At 39.6% G+C, this 18,937-nt stretch overlaps 1 protein-coding gene across 3 annotated transcripts in view; it reads right to left on the reverse strand.

Moving 5' to 3' along the window:
* Positions 1 to 16,812, reverse strand: part of SRBD1 (S1 RNA binding domain 1) — a 122,862-nt gene extending 106,050 nt beyond the window's left edge. Inside the window, exons 1-11 of one of the 3 annotated variants that reach the window (XM_066547868.1) lie at positions 16,716 to 16,812; positions 15,402 to 15,509; positions 11,488 to 11,583; positions 10,163 to 10,239; positions 9,593 to 9,758; positions 8,320 to 8,670; positions 6,657 to 6,823; positions 5,388 to 5,505; positions 5,094 to 5,232; positions 2,167 to 2,263; positions 821 to 956 (exon numbers count right to left, since the gene is read on the reverse strand). In XM_066547868.1, the coding sequence (XP_066403965.1) occupies positions 821 to 956; positions 2,167 to 2,263; positions 5,094 to 5,232; positions 5,388 to 5,505; positions 6,657 to 6,823; positions 8,320 to 8,670; positions 9,593 to 9,758; positions 10,163 to 10,239 (1,251 nt within the window). In that variant the 5' untranslated portion in view covers positions 11,488 to 11,583; positions 15,402 to 15,509; positions 16,716 to 16,812. Of the gene's footprint in view, positions 1 to 820; positions 957 to 2,166; positions 2,264 to 5,093; positions 5,233 to 5,387; positions 5,506 to 6,656; positions 6,824 to 8,319; positions 8,671 to 9,592; positions 9,759 to 10,162; positions 10,240 to 11,487; positions 11,584 to 15,401; positions 15,520 to 16,471; positions 16,509 to 16,715 lie in introns of those variants that run through there. The other 2 variants (XM_066547869.1, XM_066547870.1) reach the window with 2 other exon arrangements.
* Between the last annotated feature and the right edge of the window lie 2,125 nt (positions 16,813 to 18,937).

Consider the following 18,937-nt stretch of genomic DNA (forward strand, 5'->3'; position numbering starts at 1 on the left):
GCCTATGGAAATCAACAGTAGCTATTTAGTCTTTCACCTAATACCTTTCATATTGGAAAGGAGAAAAACAGCTTAAAAATTAGCCTATCCATGTTGTGAAATTTTTTGGTAATAAATTAATCCTTAATTAATTCAAAATGCACTGGTTCAAAACAGAAAACACAGAAAAAATGAGAGCATATCAGAGCCTTCTAAAGGAAAAGGACATTTCTGGTTAGAAGCATCTAAGTGGTCTGTCTTCTATGATATACAGTTTGTTTTGGGTTTGGGATTATCATTTGGTTTTTTCAATTGGTTTTTGTTGGGTTTGTTTTGTTGGTTTTTTTTAAGCTAGGTGATTGTAAATAAAACAAGAGAAAATTCACTTGGTGATTAGTTATGAATTAGTGCAGAGGTCCTGACAGTTGCATTGAGTGCATCACACTTCTGCCTTTGAACTTCAGTAACAGGGGTAGCCTAGCTGTCAAGCCATCAGCTTCTCTCTGTTTGCTTCAGCCCTCCTTTCTTTATCTAGTTACATAAGTCTAAACTTGGGGCTTAGGATAACCGATGATGGTCCACAAAGGAAAAAAAATGATGCCTTGCAAAACAAACTGATTTTCGGGGTACTAAAGAGCAGTCCTTTGCTCTGTTTCTTAAAACAGAGATCAAGAGCTTATTTCTGCATTTCAAGAATTTGAAAGCCTCTAATACCTCTGATAACTGCAAAGAAAAAGAAAGTATCTTTAGAATTAGTTTTAAGCAACACAATTCAAAAACAAAGCAACATTTACTACAGTTAAAATGCTAAGAAAAAAAACATTAAAATTTCAAGTTTTACCTGATGATGCTGAATATTCTTTATATTACAAGAAAACTCATGGTACAGCTGGAATTTATCAATATCTTTTTCATTTCCATTTTTGGATGACACTTTTGCCAATGTTGACTGGATGGAAATGTACCTTTGCTGGCATCTGAATAGAAGAAAATCAGATATTTATATCTATATCTATAAAAATATTTATATTTATATATTATTATATAAATATTTATATTTATATGTTTATTTATGTTTATGTTTTCGCATGAAGCTTGTAACAAGTTATTACTGCATAGATCAAATAAAAATTAAGCTTGGAGTCTGCTCAATTACAAGTGATGTTAACTCTAATTACCTGCAGAACTGGATGACATAACTTCATGCTGAGGTGACATAATGTGTACTGACTATCATACACCAAGAGAAGACATTCAAGCAGAAAAAGCTGCTCACAGCCCTTCTCCTCAAGGGAATGCAAACTCAAATGCCACCACCTGCACTTCAGTTATGGGTTAAACTTCACATAACAAATTTTGGGAAGTTGCAAAAAAAATGGCAGTCAATCCTGAATGCTCCTCGTGATTATCATACATACAACACAGTTCAGATGAACAGGATTCATCTGTAGAGCACTGAGTATTCAACTAAGGAATTTTCAGTGGTCAAAATAATGAAAGTGACAGTCGGGTAGTGACAGCACATCCCTTACAAAATTACCCCCCTCACTGAAATTGTCACACTGCTGTTTCAAAGCAACTCTGCATGTTCCTAAAGTGGTGCATGTTCTCTGATAACTCTCTTGCACACAGCAGACAAAATGAAGTGACTATTGCCTGTCACAACAACTCCCCAGACATGACAACACCTGAAGTCAGGTAATGTAAGAAAACTTAAATTCAGCTAACACAGATAAAGATCAGTAAGTCCTGCTTTAAAAACAGTCATATTTGTTTGCCTTATTGGCTACCAATGCCAAAATCAACCATGACTGCACACTAGTTACACTGACTGGTGTCAGGTCAGCTGTTGGAGCAAGAGCTTCAGCAGATTCACTTCTAAAAAGTTATAGCTTGAAGAAAGAACAAAGAGGGAAAACTCCCTCGTGGGTCAAGGGAGATCTGCTATTCACAGGGCAGAGCAAGAATTTTTCATTCTTTGGGAGTTACAGCACCACACCATGCTCACAGCAGACTTCTACTGCACTGACAGCCAGAAGGGCTAATGAACACGCACAGGAATAGCCCTAAATCCATCTCACAGGAACACTGTTTTCACATCATTAACAAAAAGTTCTGTATCTGCCACTAGGAGACTGCACTGTACCATATAAGCAAGAAAGTTTAGAAAGTAAGAACAAAACTTACAATTTCCTGATGAAATCCAGTGTATCTTTATCTTTAGCAAATATGTCTGCTAAAATATGCTGCACTCCAGCCTCTACTTCCTGGATATTTGCAAGCCCTTAGAAGAAAAATAAGTATAGAATATGCAGTCATTATAATATACAGTTAATAATTACAGAAAAAACTAATAAAATTACTTCACACAACTGCACAAGTATTAAGAAAATATATGCAAGCTGAAAGGAAACTGATTAAAGGTATCTGACTGATTTGCAAAGATTTCAAGGAATCCTAATTCATTAAAATTTTTATCAACTAAAGCTTCCTTTCCAAATCTGAAATTATATTTTTAATGAGCCTGAAGTGACCAATGCATTATTCTACATCAAAATTATATTAAAATTAGAGAATTTTTTTCTTACTTGGATGCTAACAGATCTTGACATTTGGGACATAAATAGTGCAATAGTAAAATTGGATATTTAAATATAATTTTTGAAAAAATTAAATATAATTTTTGAGTTTTTAATAAAATGAGTGACTGCAGCAGAAGTCTACATATTTTGCTACTGGTATGAAAACTGCCTAAAAGTCTTTGCAGGTAATCCTGTCTTTTCTCTGTGGAATAGTTTTATATTTCCACTTTATTGTAGCAGGAGTTTGCGCAACAATACTTTTGAGGTCAGGGTACCATCAGCCTTTCCTGTGAAACACTGAAGTTATAAAATGTCTTCAAAGACATGGAGCTATAAATGTTTTCATCTCTCTGGAGAAATAACAATCATTCAGTTAATTCCCAACACAGAACCCCTTCTTTCCTTCAAATGACCAATAGAAGGAGGACATCATTCTCCTTAGCAAAGGGATGGAATTAGACCAGAAGCAGAGATAATGAAATAAAACAGACATCTTGTATTTTAATTTGATATATCTAGGTCTGCTTCTAACAAGAGTCAGTAATGAATGCCCCAGACCAAACAGCAAGAAGCTTAGAGCAGGCAGATGCAGCATTAACTGTCTCTGTCTCTGCAACACATGCTACTGTTCACTCTGCTGTCTAATGGACAGCTTTATTGACACCATTTTAGCAGCTTGCACAGCTTGATCTATCCACTGAACCCAGAACCCTGCTTCAGATTAGGCTATAAAGTTACACACTATAAAAAAATTTATCTTGCCCCTTTTTAAGATGAGGAAGCTAAACTTACCTGCCAGAAAAAAAAAAAGTGAGAATAAGAACACATTATTAAATGCCTAAACTTATCAGAAGTTATAAATTTTGCATTCTTACATCTATGAGTTACTATTTCTTATGGTAGAAGTGATGTCAGAATACAAAGCTAAGGGAATCTGAAGACATGCATCATACTGAACACAGACTGAGGCACTCAAGTAGATTATTTGAACGAGACAGCATAGGCCCAAACAAGTCAGAATTTGAGAAATAATCAGAAAGTTCCCATTCAACAAGCACCACTCACACAGGCACTTTACTGTGTCCACCAGCACATGTTTGTGTAATTAGAGACATTTTTGACTATGCATACAACTGAAAAGAAGAACAAAGTTTTCTGGTTAGCCTGCTTCTTGAACTTTCCTATGTCAGGCCTTGAAATATGAACTGCTGTTTTGATTTCAGTTTATTTTTAGGATAAGTTGAAAAACACTGAGAATTTAAAAGAACCAAAATATTAAGATTTGATGAAAACTTTTCTGTACTGCAAATGGCTCATTCCTTAAAAAAAAACAAAAACCACTCTGATCTCAAGTTGTATATAAGCTGTCAAACTGGCTCCCAAAGTGATAAGAGTGACCCAGTTCATAGATATATCTAACTTCTGATGCCTTTCAAAGGCAGACCATTATATAAACCTAAGCAGCATTATTTTTAGCACAGAATTGAAAATAGGTGTACTGTTTTCAAAAAACTAATGTTTATGGTGCAACAAACAGCACTTCCTTTTGAAAATACTCTAAATAATTTATCTGGAGTTTCACAGAGAAGATTTTTTTGACTCTTTAGATTGCACCACAATAGTCAGATATATGGCTACAATATTACTAAATACAATACTGCTGTATGAAGTAATGACATATGCTGAAATGCAATAATTTAATAACCAGAATATTTGGTAACTGATTTTCATTGCAAAATTACCAGAATTTTATAAGTAATACTTAAATAAACTGAAGTGGGAAAAGTAAGAGCCAGCCTTACTAAGGAGGTTCAGTATCTTTTTGCTGAAATTCAAACAGTACATGTTGGGGCAAGGAAGAAGAGTAGTACATCTCTACTTTAACCTCATACAAAAGGTTGCAGCAATCTTCACATTTTATTGTCAGAGATTGCCCCCTACAGATCCACCCATAACTGCATTCACAAAGACACACAACTCTGCAATCTATACATAACAATCATGCTGTTAGAAGTTCTTGCTCAAATTACAGAAATTACATCTTCTCCAATCCCTACTGCCATTCAGACACAAACTCTCTCCTGCTCACTCGAAATCCCCTAGGCCAGTTTCCATTAAGATATGCTTTGCTGGGTGACATTTCCTTCTGCACAGACTATGAGCGTAAACCTCTTGTACAATCAGCACTGAATCTTCAGGAATACAAATAGAACAATGGAAAGGCCTCAGGTGTGTGCTGTGGTTCCCCCTCTCTTACCAATAGAAGGTAATGTCAATAGAAGGTCAATAGAAGGTCTCCAGATTTATGTCATTTCTTTACCACAGTTATTACTATTTGCAATACAAAGAGAAAAGAAAGGTTGAAGAGGAGACATTAAATGAGTTAATATGTTATCACATGTTGCTAAAAGCACTGCTGAATTTCAAGTAGTTGCCTAACTTCCAGCAACATCAGAACAATTAAAGTAATTTCCCTCTCAAAATATTTTCAGACATTTAGAACATTACTGGTCAAAGAAGCACAGCACTTACCTTTGGTATTGGGTCTAATGTAAGAAAAAAGATTGAGTTCCACAGGATTCTGCAGGAGGGAGAGAGCAGCAGGCTCTAATCCCAACTGTTTGGCCCTCTGGGCTTTGGTGCCTTTACTCCCAGTTTTATAAGGTGCAGACTAATAACAAAAAGAACAAACAAAAGAAAACCAGTTATTAAAAAGCAGCAAAGTATTTCAATCATGCTATGCACTTGATATTATGCACTATTCAGTAATGCAATAAAGATTACATTTAAACTAAGGTTGATCTAAAAATGACTTAGAGTACTGACCACATGGTCTAATTCTTCCAAAGTTTTACAATTTAGCAATCCTTTTAAAAGGCAACTGGATAACTTTCCTTCTTTCTTCAACTTCTGTATCATTGTATGTGTCTTCTTTGCAACAGTACTAAAATGCAAGAGATTAGTGTTAACAGTTACATTTCACAGTGACCTCGTCTATTACAAGGCTGAAACCCCTGAAAATTTTCTCATGTTAACCTTCAACAAACCCAGTCGATAATTTAAAAGTTTCTAACCATTCTTCTCTCTTTTCAGGTAGTTCAAAACTGTATCAAAATATCCTGTGGTAAGAAAAATCATCAAGTAACACATAATAATTACTGCTTCAGACATTTCTGTAATACTACTGGCCTGGAAGCCAAATAAAAAGGCCCTAGAATAAAACCACACTGATGATAGAAGATACAGATACAATTTACAGATATAATTCATATCAAAACAGTTCTGCAGCATCAAGTACAGGCTAGCAGATTTAAATTCCTAGGTCGTCAGTAAGATACATGGGAGCAACCACAAGCAACAGAGATTTTGTTATTATTTAATACTTGTTAAGACAAGAACTGTCTCAGGCCACCTTCCCTCCTTGGAAAGGATCTCTTGGTAGGGGTTAGCAGGGAGTACGAGGAGGACAACACCAAGTTGACAGAAGAGCTGACCAGTCTGTTCCCTTGCCATCTCAAGAACACAGGGTCACTCAAAAGTAAGATGGAATGGAAAGCAGTCTCATCCATTGCCACAAGCTTTGCTGATCATTTCTTTCCTGCTGTGATCTGAGATAGTTTAACCTCATCTCCTGCTACACTCCAGTCTAAGAAGGGCTCTTCACTAGAAGCTTCCCTGATCCAAGCAGGGTGCCAAGGGTTCTTAATGATTCTTTTTCTAAGAGTGGAGCTTCCATCTCATTGTGCTACATATTTCCAGCAACTATTAACTACTCTTTAAGCACAAGTTTTTCTGTGCAGTTTTAATAAACTGCAAAGAACTTAAGATGTTAGTTTTTCTTTGGCAATTAATAACTCTAGATTTCTTGCTGCTTAGAGAAAACAAAAAAACAAATATCCAATCTCCAAAAAAACCTAACAAAACCCCAGATAGGTATCAAGCATAATTACCTCAGTTTTAAACTATTTTCTTTATTAGTTCCTTTACTTTATTAGTTGAAGTGTGTGCAAGGAGGTAGACCAAGGGACACAGGAGCAGCAGGCAGTTGGTTCTCACCTCCACCCAGGTCCCTTCCCGTGCTGTTGCCTCACTTACCGTAGCTCCTCCAAGGTGTGCTGCACCTCCCGCAAGGCGTCGGCCTCCAGGTTATTGATGAGCTCCTTGCGGTACCGAGCAATGAAAGGAATCGTGTTTTCCTCTTGAAAGAGCCAAATTAAGTTCGCACACACCCATGGTTCAACGTTTGTTATTTCTGACAAGGCCTGTCAAAGGAGAGAAAAAAAACCCAAACACAACAACCAAACACATTTAAGAGAGATGGTAGATTGCTTTAAACAGCCTCTCATTCAGCATTCAAAACCACTCCCAGAACATTGTACTGGCCAGCAGACACTACTGTCCACCCCAAGACAGGATGTCAGGCATCCAGCCACCACACCCAGCATTTCACCAAAAATACAGCAAACAATGATTCCAGAAACTTGTAACCACAGTAAAAAATGCAAGAAGCAGTACCTCTTGGGAAGAAGAAAAAAAAAAAGAAAAAAAACAACCAAGGGAAAAAAAATCAAACCAATATTATAAAACAAAGCAGAAACAGCAGTTTATGCTGTTATGTGTCTGTACAAAGCAACTCAGAAAACTTGGAATTTTTTTTTTAAGCCAACACTGACATATCTCATGGTTCAGCTAAACAAACAAAACCCACAAAGCCAGAGCTGATCCAAATCCCACTCAACCAGTAACAGGAAACTAGCAATACTACTGCCAGTGTCAAGACAAACCAAGGCTTGCAAAGTTAAACATGATTTTGTACAAATTGAGCTTTCTAAAGTTATTGGGTATCAATATGGAATCACTGACACCCTATGCAAGCAGCTTATCTCAGTAACATTGTAACCATCAAGATCTGTTTGCACTTCACTACAGCAGATACAGTAGGTGGAGGGCTGATACAAAAGCCTTTTAAAAGTTTCCTTCTGGAGCCTAAAAATGTAACACCTGCACAATCATATTCAGTCCTTTTAGAGCACACATAGGGATCAAATTCTCCATATGTATTTCCAGGAATATGTGAGAAAATCCACAAAATTTTACAGCTTTCTTAAGCAGACTGTACCTGAAGGATGATGAATACAATACATCCTATCTATTCCCATTCTATTCATATTAAAATCTTCCATGATCACACCCAGGCTTCCAGCACAAGAGCTATGCTAAAACTGCCTCCACCCCAATGGCTTCAAAGTTAAAACCCTACAAAAACAAAGATGATATCTCCCTTGTTATCTCCCTTGTTGTCACTGCTGTGTGAGGAATGCAAATCTCACTCCTTGACAGAACCATAAACTGATAAACACTCTCAAATGGGTCTCTGCAACTAAATGATCCACACTGACTAAATACTAAGTTGTAAAACTGCACACAAACATCCCAAATCTATCAGCATCCCTTCCTATGGGAGTTTCAGTTGTGTACATCCACCAAAAACCCCATGTGCTCATACAGTAGAACCACGCAAACTGTTACAGGCAAGCTTTGTTCTAAGGACACCCAAAGTCACAGATCTTAGAATGATGTAAAAGTTTGACATCTTAACAGTTACCAACCAACACCTATATTTTTACATATTTTATGATAACCTAAGCAGAGGTTAAATGACAATTTCAGAGGCCTGAAATTGTACGTTAAGATTGTAAGCACTAATTATGCAGGAAATAATTTCATTGGTACCTCAGAAAAGGAAAAAGTCTCATACCTGGACAATATCCCAGTTCATTTCAAATTCTTCTTTTATTTTCTTGCCTCCCAGATTTTTAACTGGCTTTCCTTCAGGACATGCATTCAACTTAATCTTTTTAGAGGGTGGTTCATCAAATGCAAACTCTTCCTCGCATTTCTCTTGTTTCACTACAGGAACACTTGTTGAGGGTTTTTCATCATTCACTAAACTGTTCTGGTTTCTCCCTTGGAATGAATTCATTTCCATTTTCTTAGGCACTTCTGGTGTTCGATTTAAACTTTTTGCTTTAGTGCCTGCATTTTCTTCCTTAGGTTTTAGAAGTTGCATTTTATTATCTTCTACAGGTGCAATAGGGAAGGATACATCCTGCCAGAAAGACATTAGAACCATATTAAGCACTGACTGTTACAAAGTGCTTCAACATTTCATTTCAACTCTAAAAATACTTGCTACCAGATATCATTTTCCCAAGTAATGTCTCTGGCAGCAAAACACCAAGCCAGAAATCAAGTAACCCAAAATGTATCTTGCATGGAGGAAACAAAACAAACATAGCAGCCCTCTGATTAAGTTCAAATAAAATTGTCCTGCAAAGAATTTAATAGGACCTTCCTTCAGAAGACACTGACCTACAATCTTTGCCTCCATTCATGTCAACAAAACAGGAAACAGCAGGGCAGGGAAGCACTTCTGAGGTGTTACGTTTCCAGCACGGGAACTGGAACTGGGATCTGGTCTGCCAAGATACAGTTTAACCTTGGACAAGCCACACCTTCTTTACTGACTTTCTGCAGAGATCATCCTCAGAAGTCAGAAGGATTGGCTTCTGTCATGATGTGATACAGAAGTATCTAATTTTCAATATAACTCTGTTCTATATTAATAATAAAACTGCAATCCTTACTGGGTTGAAAAGCCATGCAAGGAAACGTAAGAACAGGCTGCTTGTTTTTGTGATACCCAAACAGTGAAAAGGTAGAAGACAACAAAGTTGCAATACCAAAACCAGAGAGAACAGAGGCATTTTTTTTATTTAAATTGTTGAAAGAGATCCAGGGAAAACCACATCCTATTATCATTGGCCAAAGTTTTCAAGGAGGACCTTTCGATCATGGACACTTCAATGCAAAACAAAGACATGCTTATCCAACATAATGAACATTCACAGGAACAGTGGAATTTTATCAGCTGATGAAACTCGGGCAACCAACTCAACCAGAGTCAGAAAATCTGCTCATGCTACTTCCCAAGAGCAGCAATTAAATGTCTCTTGCTTATAGATACTCACCATTTCCTCTTTTATTGCTACCTTCTTGACCATTTTCCTGGCCACAGTTGATCGTGGAGCAGCAGCTTTTTTAGTTTTTGCCTCAGTTTTCACTGGCAAACGAGGTGTCCTGGCAACTTTGCTTTTTGGCTCCCATTCCTCCTCTTCCTCCTCCGATTCAGAGCTCCTGAAAAACAAATGAATCAACAATATTGTTTATGAGAAGAATAAAAAAAATACATAAATGAGCTAGTCTTGAGTGGCTTTTGGCATGAAAGAAAGTGAACAGGAAAAATTAACAGAAAGGTAAAGAGACTCCACACTGCTGCAGAGCTAATGGCTTAAACAATCTACCAACTTTTATGATGTATACACACATCGTACACATGACTCTTTGGACAAATGGCAATTCACTTTCATCCTACCTTCATTATGAGCATGAAGAAGCCTAAGTAATCTGCATTTTATAACTGAAGTTTTGTGCATGAAAACTTTTTGATCAACTTCTTAGAAATTGATTATTGTTCTTATGCAAGTGCTCATGCCTAGCATAAACCTTTAAAAAAATCCTAAGGAAAGAAATGATCTTACGAATTAAGAAACGAAGGTAGTTCTTCTGATGTAGGGGCTTTGGCTACACATTTCACCCTCCTTGGTAGAGATGACATCTGAAACAGAGGAAACAAGAGAGAAACACAACATTTGGTTGAAGCTGTATTCTCACTGTCAAATGTGCCCTAATAATGTCTTCAGCAATCACAAAAGTTTCCTCTAGAGCAAGTTTGGTTTTCTCAGTAACCAAGAATTTAGGCCACAGCAGCACACATTCAACAATCTTGTCAAGTAAGCTAACAAACCAGCAGCATAACCTCTCAAACTACTTTTCTCTTCACATGGAGGTAATTATTTGGCTTGCATGTAAAGCTGTTCTAGCAAAAAGGTTACTGTTCTCTCATTTTATTGGGTGTCACATATAGTATGCCAGTCTTTCCCCCATCCATTTAAAAAGCATAGCAACTCAAATTAAAATCTAGTAAAGTGAGTTCACGTGTGGTTTTGATGGGACAGAACAAGGCAATTGTCCATTTTCAGCTAGATTTTTACATTTAAAGATTATCTGTTGCCTGTATGCACAATGAGAGCTATCATTTTGAATGAGCTGCACCTTGGAATATAGAAAGTGCATAAAACAACCACCAAAAGTAAAAAGGGGAGGCACATGCTTTCCCCTGACCCAAGATTCATACCTACAATAGCTGTATTTCAGTTAAACAGTTACAGAATTGATTGGGCCCATGAATTTCAATAATCATATTTAGCAGTCTTAGTTTAAAAATGTTAAGTATCCTCAAAATTTTATCTGCCAGAAAATCAAAATTTAAAAAACTTAAAAAGCAAAAAAATCTTTTAATTTATTTCAATTACTACAAAATGCAGAAGCATATTTTACCTATATCTGGTACAATTTCATAGTAATTCATATTTTTATACCTTGACCTTCGATCCAGCCTTACCACTGCAATGGGAACCTTTAAGTCCCATGTTTGCACAATACATACCAGATAAGCATTTTCCAAAGTGCCATTTAACTCAAGGGCAAAATGCCCTTTAATCCAACTTTATTCTGGACTCTGTTCAAGCACTAGAACACACTTGTTATTAATGGCTTTCAGAAGTTTCTCTTGTAAAGCAGCACAAAAATTTAGATGACAATTTTCAGCACTGCAGTCAAAGAAGCCGTATTGAGGGTCACATCAAAAAGCACCATTGGCTCACTTGCAAAGCACCTTCTTGAGCTACAATCTTGGTCAACAACAGGCCAGTATTTCTGTGCTGTTTCATAATGTAACTGGCTGGAACACACATCTACCACAGAAAAACATAAATCTCCAAAGCATATGACAAATATTACTCACCTTATCAGCTTCCCAGGTGCCTATTCACTGACAGTTCTGAGACACCCCCAAGTTCATCCAGCTACTGCTTTCTCTGTGTTCCTTTGCTCTTAATACCTGCACAGTCAAAATCACAGTTCTGAATTAATTACTTATTTACTCTCATTACTTCAGAGGCATGAAAAGAATGTTTCCATTTTTATATCATACTTCAATGTGTGAATGGGAGATACCTAACTTTGGAAATATTGGTGTTTAATATTTTTTGTAACATGCAAGCCAGATGGATCCCTGATCCACTCTTTTGTAGGTGCTGGGACACTTCATGTTTCTTTTCAGCTAATACAACTAGCTGGGTATTCTAGGAAAATGATCAGTTTTTAAACTCTCTAAGCAGCTTCTTCATGGGTAGCCATTAAATCACTGCAAGTAAGATGGAAAGCACCAATATACATGGTCTCTTACTTGAGGTCAGCATTGCCCCTAATGAGCAACACCACCCTAAATATCTCTATCAATTTGCAACACTCAGCATGGCACATGAAAGTTCTGGAGCCTACCCAGAAGCCCAGGTAGAAGGAAAACCTCAACTAGAAGGTCCTTTTTTCTGCTAGTGTTTCCCTCCTCACCTCAAGTGGCTGAGGGTCTCAAAATATCTCAACATTTGTGTCATTACATTAAGTAAGATTATGGCAAGAATAATGCTCATTTTATAAAGTTAATTGCATTTCCTGACATCCAGTTCTGGTGACCTATCTAACTCTCCTTATCTGCAGAAGAATAGGAGATGAGCTCCTCAGTAATTCTCTATGACCAGCCAAGCTGTGGTCAGAAGTCAAAATGGAGTTCTACAGCTGAAAATAAAAGCCAACACCAAAAAAGCATATGTAAGATAAATATCAAGCATGGGGTATCGCAAGGGAAAACAAAACAAAAAAAATCATATTTCCACTTCAAGGTGGGGCTAAATTATAACCACCTCCCCTTTTCATAATGAATACAACAAACTAACTGTGCTTTCTATTTGTAGAAAAGAATCTTATCGCTACTACATATACACTTTTTATTTACAAAAAAAAAATTAATTGGAACCCACAAAAGTACTTCTTGTTTAATTTCAAATTGCCAGACAGCTGTCTGCTAAATTTTCCTCCTGATACGCCTGTGCTGGGGTGTGCAGACACCTACATTTAATGACTAAGAAAAACAGCCCTTCTGTGATTCACTGCGGAGGGGAAGGCAGGGAAGAGGATGAAAAAGAAACAAGCTTAAATGCCACTGATGATGAGAGATAACGAATACAGAAAGCAGCCTGGAGACAGTCCCTGAAGTAAAGCAGGAAGACTCAAGAAACAGGCAAAGGCGAACACTGTTAAGTCCACATGGGGCATCTACAACAAACACTGACTGCTGCTCTGACAGTGAGCTACTGCCAGCTCCATGCTCCACTTCTGTGGGGATACAGTCTCCCACATCCCCTACCTCGAGTGTTCAGGGAACTGGGAACAGCTTTATGTACCCTCCCACAGCATGCTGGCACCAAGCCAGCGAGAAGTTGGCCACTCATCTCCTATTATATTATCCAGATAGACTGGTCTCAGTGAGAAAACTGCCTTTAACACTTCCTTCTCTGTCAGCTCCAGTTAACCATATTCCAGTATTCCATATTCCAGTGAGAGTTGGTTTCTACCCCAAGGAAAGAAATTATAGTCCCTTCCAAGTCCAGAAGAATCCCACAGCTGTGGAAGAGCCAATTACCAAACTGAAAAATTAAGAGTAACCTATTTATACCAGTCAGGTCATTTTCCCTTCCTGTGTCTGCATTCAGTTTTGCTGTACCTTGTCACAGATGTATCACAGACGTTCACAGTACTTGGTGTTTCCTTATCAGCTGAAGGAAGTAAACACACAGTATCCAGAATTGTGCACAAGTTATCCAGCCACTCTGGTTAGTATTTCCCCAGCTTGCCAATTGTCATATTCAACTTCAACATGCTCTGCTCTAGTAGCTCTTGTCACACCTGAGGCTAGTAAACATCTGTCCAGTAACCATCAGCTAACAGACCTTTTCTTATTTTATGTACACTGTCAGTAACCTTTTAATTTCTGACAATGCTGCTCTTTAAGAAAAACAGTTCTTATCTCACCAACAATTTTTTACTTCCATGAGCAAGCAACATGAGCTAGGCCCTGGAAACTTTGGCCTTGCACACAGATTTGAAATGAAGCAGCAGTCAGGAACTTAAGTAAGTTCCTGACTGCTGCTTCATTTCAAATCTGTGAACAGATTTGTAGATCTTTTGCTTCTTTAGGATAGGCTGAAACCTTAATGCTGAACCTTCACACTAGACCTTTGATCCTCTGTTCAAGGGAATTAAACTCACCTGCTTGTCCATGTCCCAAATGACAGCATGAAGCATCATTGCTTGAAACACACTCTTCCATCACTAAAGCATGGCTTCTCCACAAAACTCAGCAGTTATAGCATGTTCTTTGGAAGTACTTTCCAGGTAAAAATTAAAGAAATTCACAGAGCTATTATCCTATCCAGTGAAGAAGAGCTGAAACTATTTAAATCATTGCTACTGTAGATAAATATATCTGCTAGGTTCATTCTCCAAATAGTATGACATCAGTTTTGTTGCCAGTTATTTTGCTCCCACCACTTCTATCCTTTGCACCCAATGCAGAGCTCCACATCACAATTTGGATGGCTGCAGCACTTCTTCCTGCTTGTCAGCTACTCATTAAAATAAGGCTACTGTAGTTTGGGGTCAGGCTACACAAAGAATAAAGACTGGCCAAGTAGCTCTTATCCTTTACTGTACAGAATCTTAATATGAGTATGCACAAAACACACAGCAAGGAAATAATCATTTCTCTGGTCTCTCTCCCCAAATAGGTCTAGGCTGCACACAGAATATAAGTAGATTGAAGAGAAGAACAGTCTCTAAATGAGATTTAGATTGCCCCTTAACATAATAAGGTCTTTAAAACCTCAATCTCCCTATTCGTGCAAAGGCACAATCCATTAAAAATAATTTTATTATGTGAATCCAGGTGGCATAAGCAACTGTTTGCCAAAAGAGAAGTTTAATAACAGTTTAAAAGTAATTAGTTAAATTCTCACTCCCCACCACCATTTGTCCAGCTCCCCCAAAAAATCCCTGCACTAGCACACACCCCTTAAAACTCTATCAGTGGAGTAACGATTTTCAGATTCAAAAATAGCCCTAATAGATTTTCCTACCTGAAGGCACAGGATTAAAAAAAAAAAAAAACAAAACACAACAACAAAACCCCAACAAACAAATAAACAACCCAAAATACCACTACCATCATAAATACACTTGGAAATTAATTTCATTTCAGTAACTGCAACAAGCCCTGTCCAGATGAAAAGCACACAGAAACTTCTGAATCCCTTTTCCAGTTAATTCAAAGCAACACATTCCTTACAAAACAGGGATCTCTCTATGCAGGAAGCTCCTCAAACTTTGCTCTACAGCCTTTGCTTTTCTGTCACAAATAAACCAGCAAGAATAATAGAATTTTTCAGTTTAACTTCTTCTTAAGTCTAACAATACTAGCCAAATCAGCATGTATAACATGAAGCACCTGGAGCAGGACAAAAAGAGCACTATACAAGTCCCATATGACAAGGGAATTTTGGACCATTCTAAGCACAATGGCCACTTCAATAAGTATAAGGAGAGTCTCAACAGGTTGATTTTGCTTGCCATTTTAAGATACCTTCACGGCAATAACATTCTAAGGAAAAGAAATATCAAAATGTGAGCATACAGTCAGCAACAATGGGAAAAGATGCTATGCAGACCAAGGGGACTTGTATGGAAATCTTTCTGTCTCTCCAGGTTTTTATCCTGCAGAGATAAGCCAGCTGAGTTGTACTTCCAAATATAAATCCAACTTACTGTAATCCTCTTGAGGTTAAAACCTTGGAGAACTCCCAGACACTTTTGCTCAGAGAAGCTAGTGCAGATTTCCAAGGACTTGTCCTGTACAAAGCCAGTCAGGCCTGCCTGAGGAAGGAGTTGCAGACACAATTTAGGATCCTCCAGCACTGACTGGAAAATTACAACCACAAAGAAACAGAGAGACACACAGGGTACACACATATACCAAAACAGTCCTCAAAGCTAATCAGAGAGGAAAAGGTGTAAGAAACAGTAAGAACAGCACCTTCTGTTTTTACTTACAGAAGTACCATCAAAAAGGCCAAGCACAAAGATTGTGCCCCTAGAAGGTGCATTCTACCCCATGCCTGTTCCTATAATTAATGGTATCACTGAGGAAAAGGAACAACCCATGTAATGCAGCACCCTGTAAATCAATCAGAAGAGGTCTGCCCAAGAAAGGGAGGGCACAAACCCTCATTTTCCTCAATCCTCTGCTCTCAAACCACCTATGAAACTATTATCCAAAATCAGGGGATACTGCTTCTGATGCAGCAACAGGTGGCTACATCATGTGCAATCATTCCTTTTCTCCAGTCCACCAAACCAGCCCCACAGAAACACATCCATCCTGGTTCATTTAACGGGATGTCTTCACTCCCAAAAGGATATGGAAAACACACATCTCTTCTGCATGACTACAACCCAGCAGAGTTTATCACACCAGAACACTCATTTTGGAGGCTTGGAGGTAGAAGGGGAATTTGAGAGCAAAGCATTGTTTGTTGCTCGGTGACTCACTACCACGCCAAATCACTGCTTCTCGGCCCAGAAACGCCACCGAGATGAAAATACACTTTACATACTCCGAAGCCCTATTCTCTCCCTGGCGACACGGATTTCTGCAGATATGCTGACAGCGTTCCAGAGCAAGGGCTAACAGAGCCACATGCCACCCTCGCCGCCTGGGAAGGGCATCAGAGCCGTGGGAGAACCACGGCAATGTGCCACCTCTCAATCGCCTTCCTGTCCCTTCCAGCTGTCCCGTCCCAGCCTAGCCAGGGGTGCCCGCCCACATCCGCGGTCACCGCCTCGCAGGGGTCGGGCAGTTCTCTCCCCGGGCAGAGGGGCTGGAAATGGAGGGAGAAGAACAGGCTCGTTTGGTCCTGAACAACCGAGACAGGCGCGAACCCCTCGTTTGCCGGGCTCTGCGGCGTGGCACGGAGGGCGCTGGGGCCAGCACGGCGCTGGGGCCAGCACGGCGCCGCTGCCCGCCCTGCTTCACCCCCAGCCCGGTCCCAGCGAGGGGCGGGCGGCTCCCCCCGTCGTTACCCCCTGCTGCCGCCGGCTGCCGCGTTTGAAAGGGCCGCCGGCGCGGCAATGGCGGACTCGCCGCCCGACGCGCCGCGGGGCGGAGCAGGAAGCGGCCGCCGCGCCGCGCCGCAGGAAGCGCAGCCGGGCCGGAGCGGGGCCGGTGCCGCCACCGCCCCTCCCACCGCCTCCCGCACCGCCTTCCGCACCGCCCCTCGTACCGCCCCTCGTACCGCCCCTGGCACCACCCCTGGCACCGCCCCTGGCACCGCCCCTGGCACTGCCCCCGCTGCCCCTCACGCCGCCCCTTGCACTGCCCCTCACACCGTCCCCGCTGCCCCTCACACCGCCCCTCACGCCGCCCCCGCTGCCCCTCGCACCACCCCTCGTACCGCTCCTCACGAGAGCGGCCCCGAGAGCTGCGAGGGGTGAGGGGTCGAGGGCCAGCGACCCCGAGGTCCCCCGTGGCGAGAGCATCAGCCGCCTTTCACTTAAACCGAGGACTAAGGGCGGAATGCAGAAATGAGCCCGTTCGGTTCTGGGCGAATAGGAGATCGAAAGGTGTTAGCCAAGGAGCAGCGGTTTTTCACGAGGGTCTTGGGAAGCAGAAGTCGTCGTTGTGTGAAGCTGAGATACTGTGTCAAAGGTGACTGCAGAAGACGCAGAAATAAATACACGCCCTTTCAGCCCCCGGAGTAGATAGGAACATGCAGATAGATCCCAATATACATACCATACTCATGTTCTTTACCCACGCCCACTAAAATTTGCATTGTTTTTGCTTAAAAGCATTTGCACACTAGTGCTGGAAAAAGTATACAAGGGTTGGGTGCCTGCCTTACAATTCCATCTGAAGTTATGTTTCCCTGCAGTCTCTACCTATTCCTTTATCATCCATAATCTTCTAAGTTAGCGTTCAGCAAGGATCCTGTGAAGTCCGAATTTCGTGTAAAAAATTTAATGGGTGCTGGCTTCTGGAGCCATCACCAGAAGCATGGAGCAAGCACACTGCTACATTAAAGCTGCCTTTCAAGCTTCCATTACCCTAAAAGGTCTTCTGCTTTGTATCATAAATATTTGTAACTTGTGGTCATAACTACGAGCCAGCTGTCCTCCAGCCTTGGAACAGCAACATCTTAAATGTAACTAAGGTGCTATAAACTTAAATAATTCATAATTTTTCATCTTGACTTTATAATAAATGTGTGTTTAACAGTCTGGAATGGTTTTAAGCACAATAATGTTCAATGCAGTGTGACTGCTCTCTTTGTATGGAGTTTACCTGACCTCCTTAGCTTTCAGAGGCCTGGAGAGAGACTTATGCACGTACTTGTCTTCATGCATTGGGTTTTACCTTTGGTGCCAAATCTTCAGCTGATATAAACTGTCACAGCTCTGTTGATTTAAATAGGGCCTGTGATTTACACAAGTTGAGGATCTGACTCACAACCTTCAAGAGGACTGTTCACATATTTAAGGGTAATCAATTGTGCAAGTGTTTCCAGCCTCAGAGCTGATTGACCTGGAGTTTTGGACTTCTAAGAGCTGAGCAAAGGGTAGTTTAGTGTAATACTAGGGAGCATGAAATCATATTAGATCATCAGGTTTTCAGATGAAACATTGTCATTTATAATAGAAAAGGTTCTGATTCTTTTTACTTCAGATCAGATACTACTCTTATGCCAAAACAACTTTTAAATAAATATAGGAACTCAGTGCACTATGTAACTAAGGACAAAAGATTGCTACTATAAATACCTTAAAAGTAATATTTAAAGACTTGTTCTGATTAAATTTTGTAATACTTAGAGTGCAACTTTGTGCAGAATATAAAAATACTGCCTGTGTCATCTGACTCCTTTGATGCACTGCATTAAAATTCCTATGTCTAAGTACATATCATTCAGGCAACTTTACTTCTCTTCTATTAATAGTTTGAAATTAGGTCACTATTCTTGTAAGGATAGGCTAAGCCTGTACAACTGATTTACAAGAAATTACTTATATATAAATGTTTGGGTTTCTTTCTCATGCTCGTCTACAGTGACACCATTCCTTATCTATAATCAGTAATTTTTCTGTCTGTTCTGGCATATGTATTCTATGCTGGCAGGTTTTTGTAGATTTGTTTATAGTGACCCCTGCTGCAAAAGATTAAGACTGACATTTCTCTAAGCCTTTAAAAAGACATTTACCCAATTATTTCTGAGTTCAGCACAAAAGAACCTACCAGATGTAAGTCC

Source organism: Molothrus aeneus, chromosome 3 (assembly GCF_037042795.1).
Source record: "Molothrus aeneus isolate 106 chromosome 3, BPBGC_Maene_1.0, whole genome shotgun sequence".
Taxonomy (NCBI): domain Eukaryota; kingdom Metazoa; phylum Chordata; class Aves; order Passeriformes; family Icteridae; genus Molothrus; species Molothrus aeneus.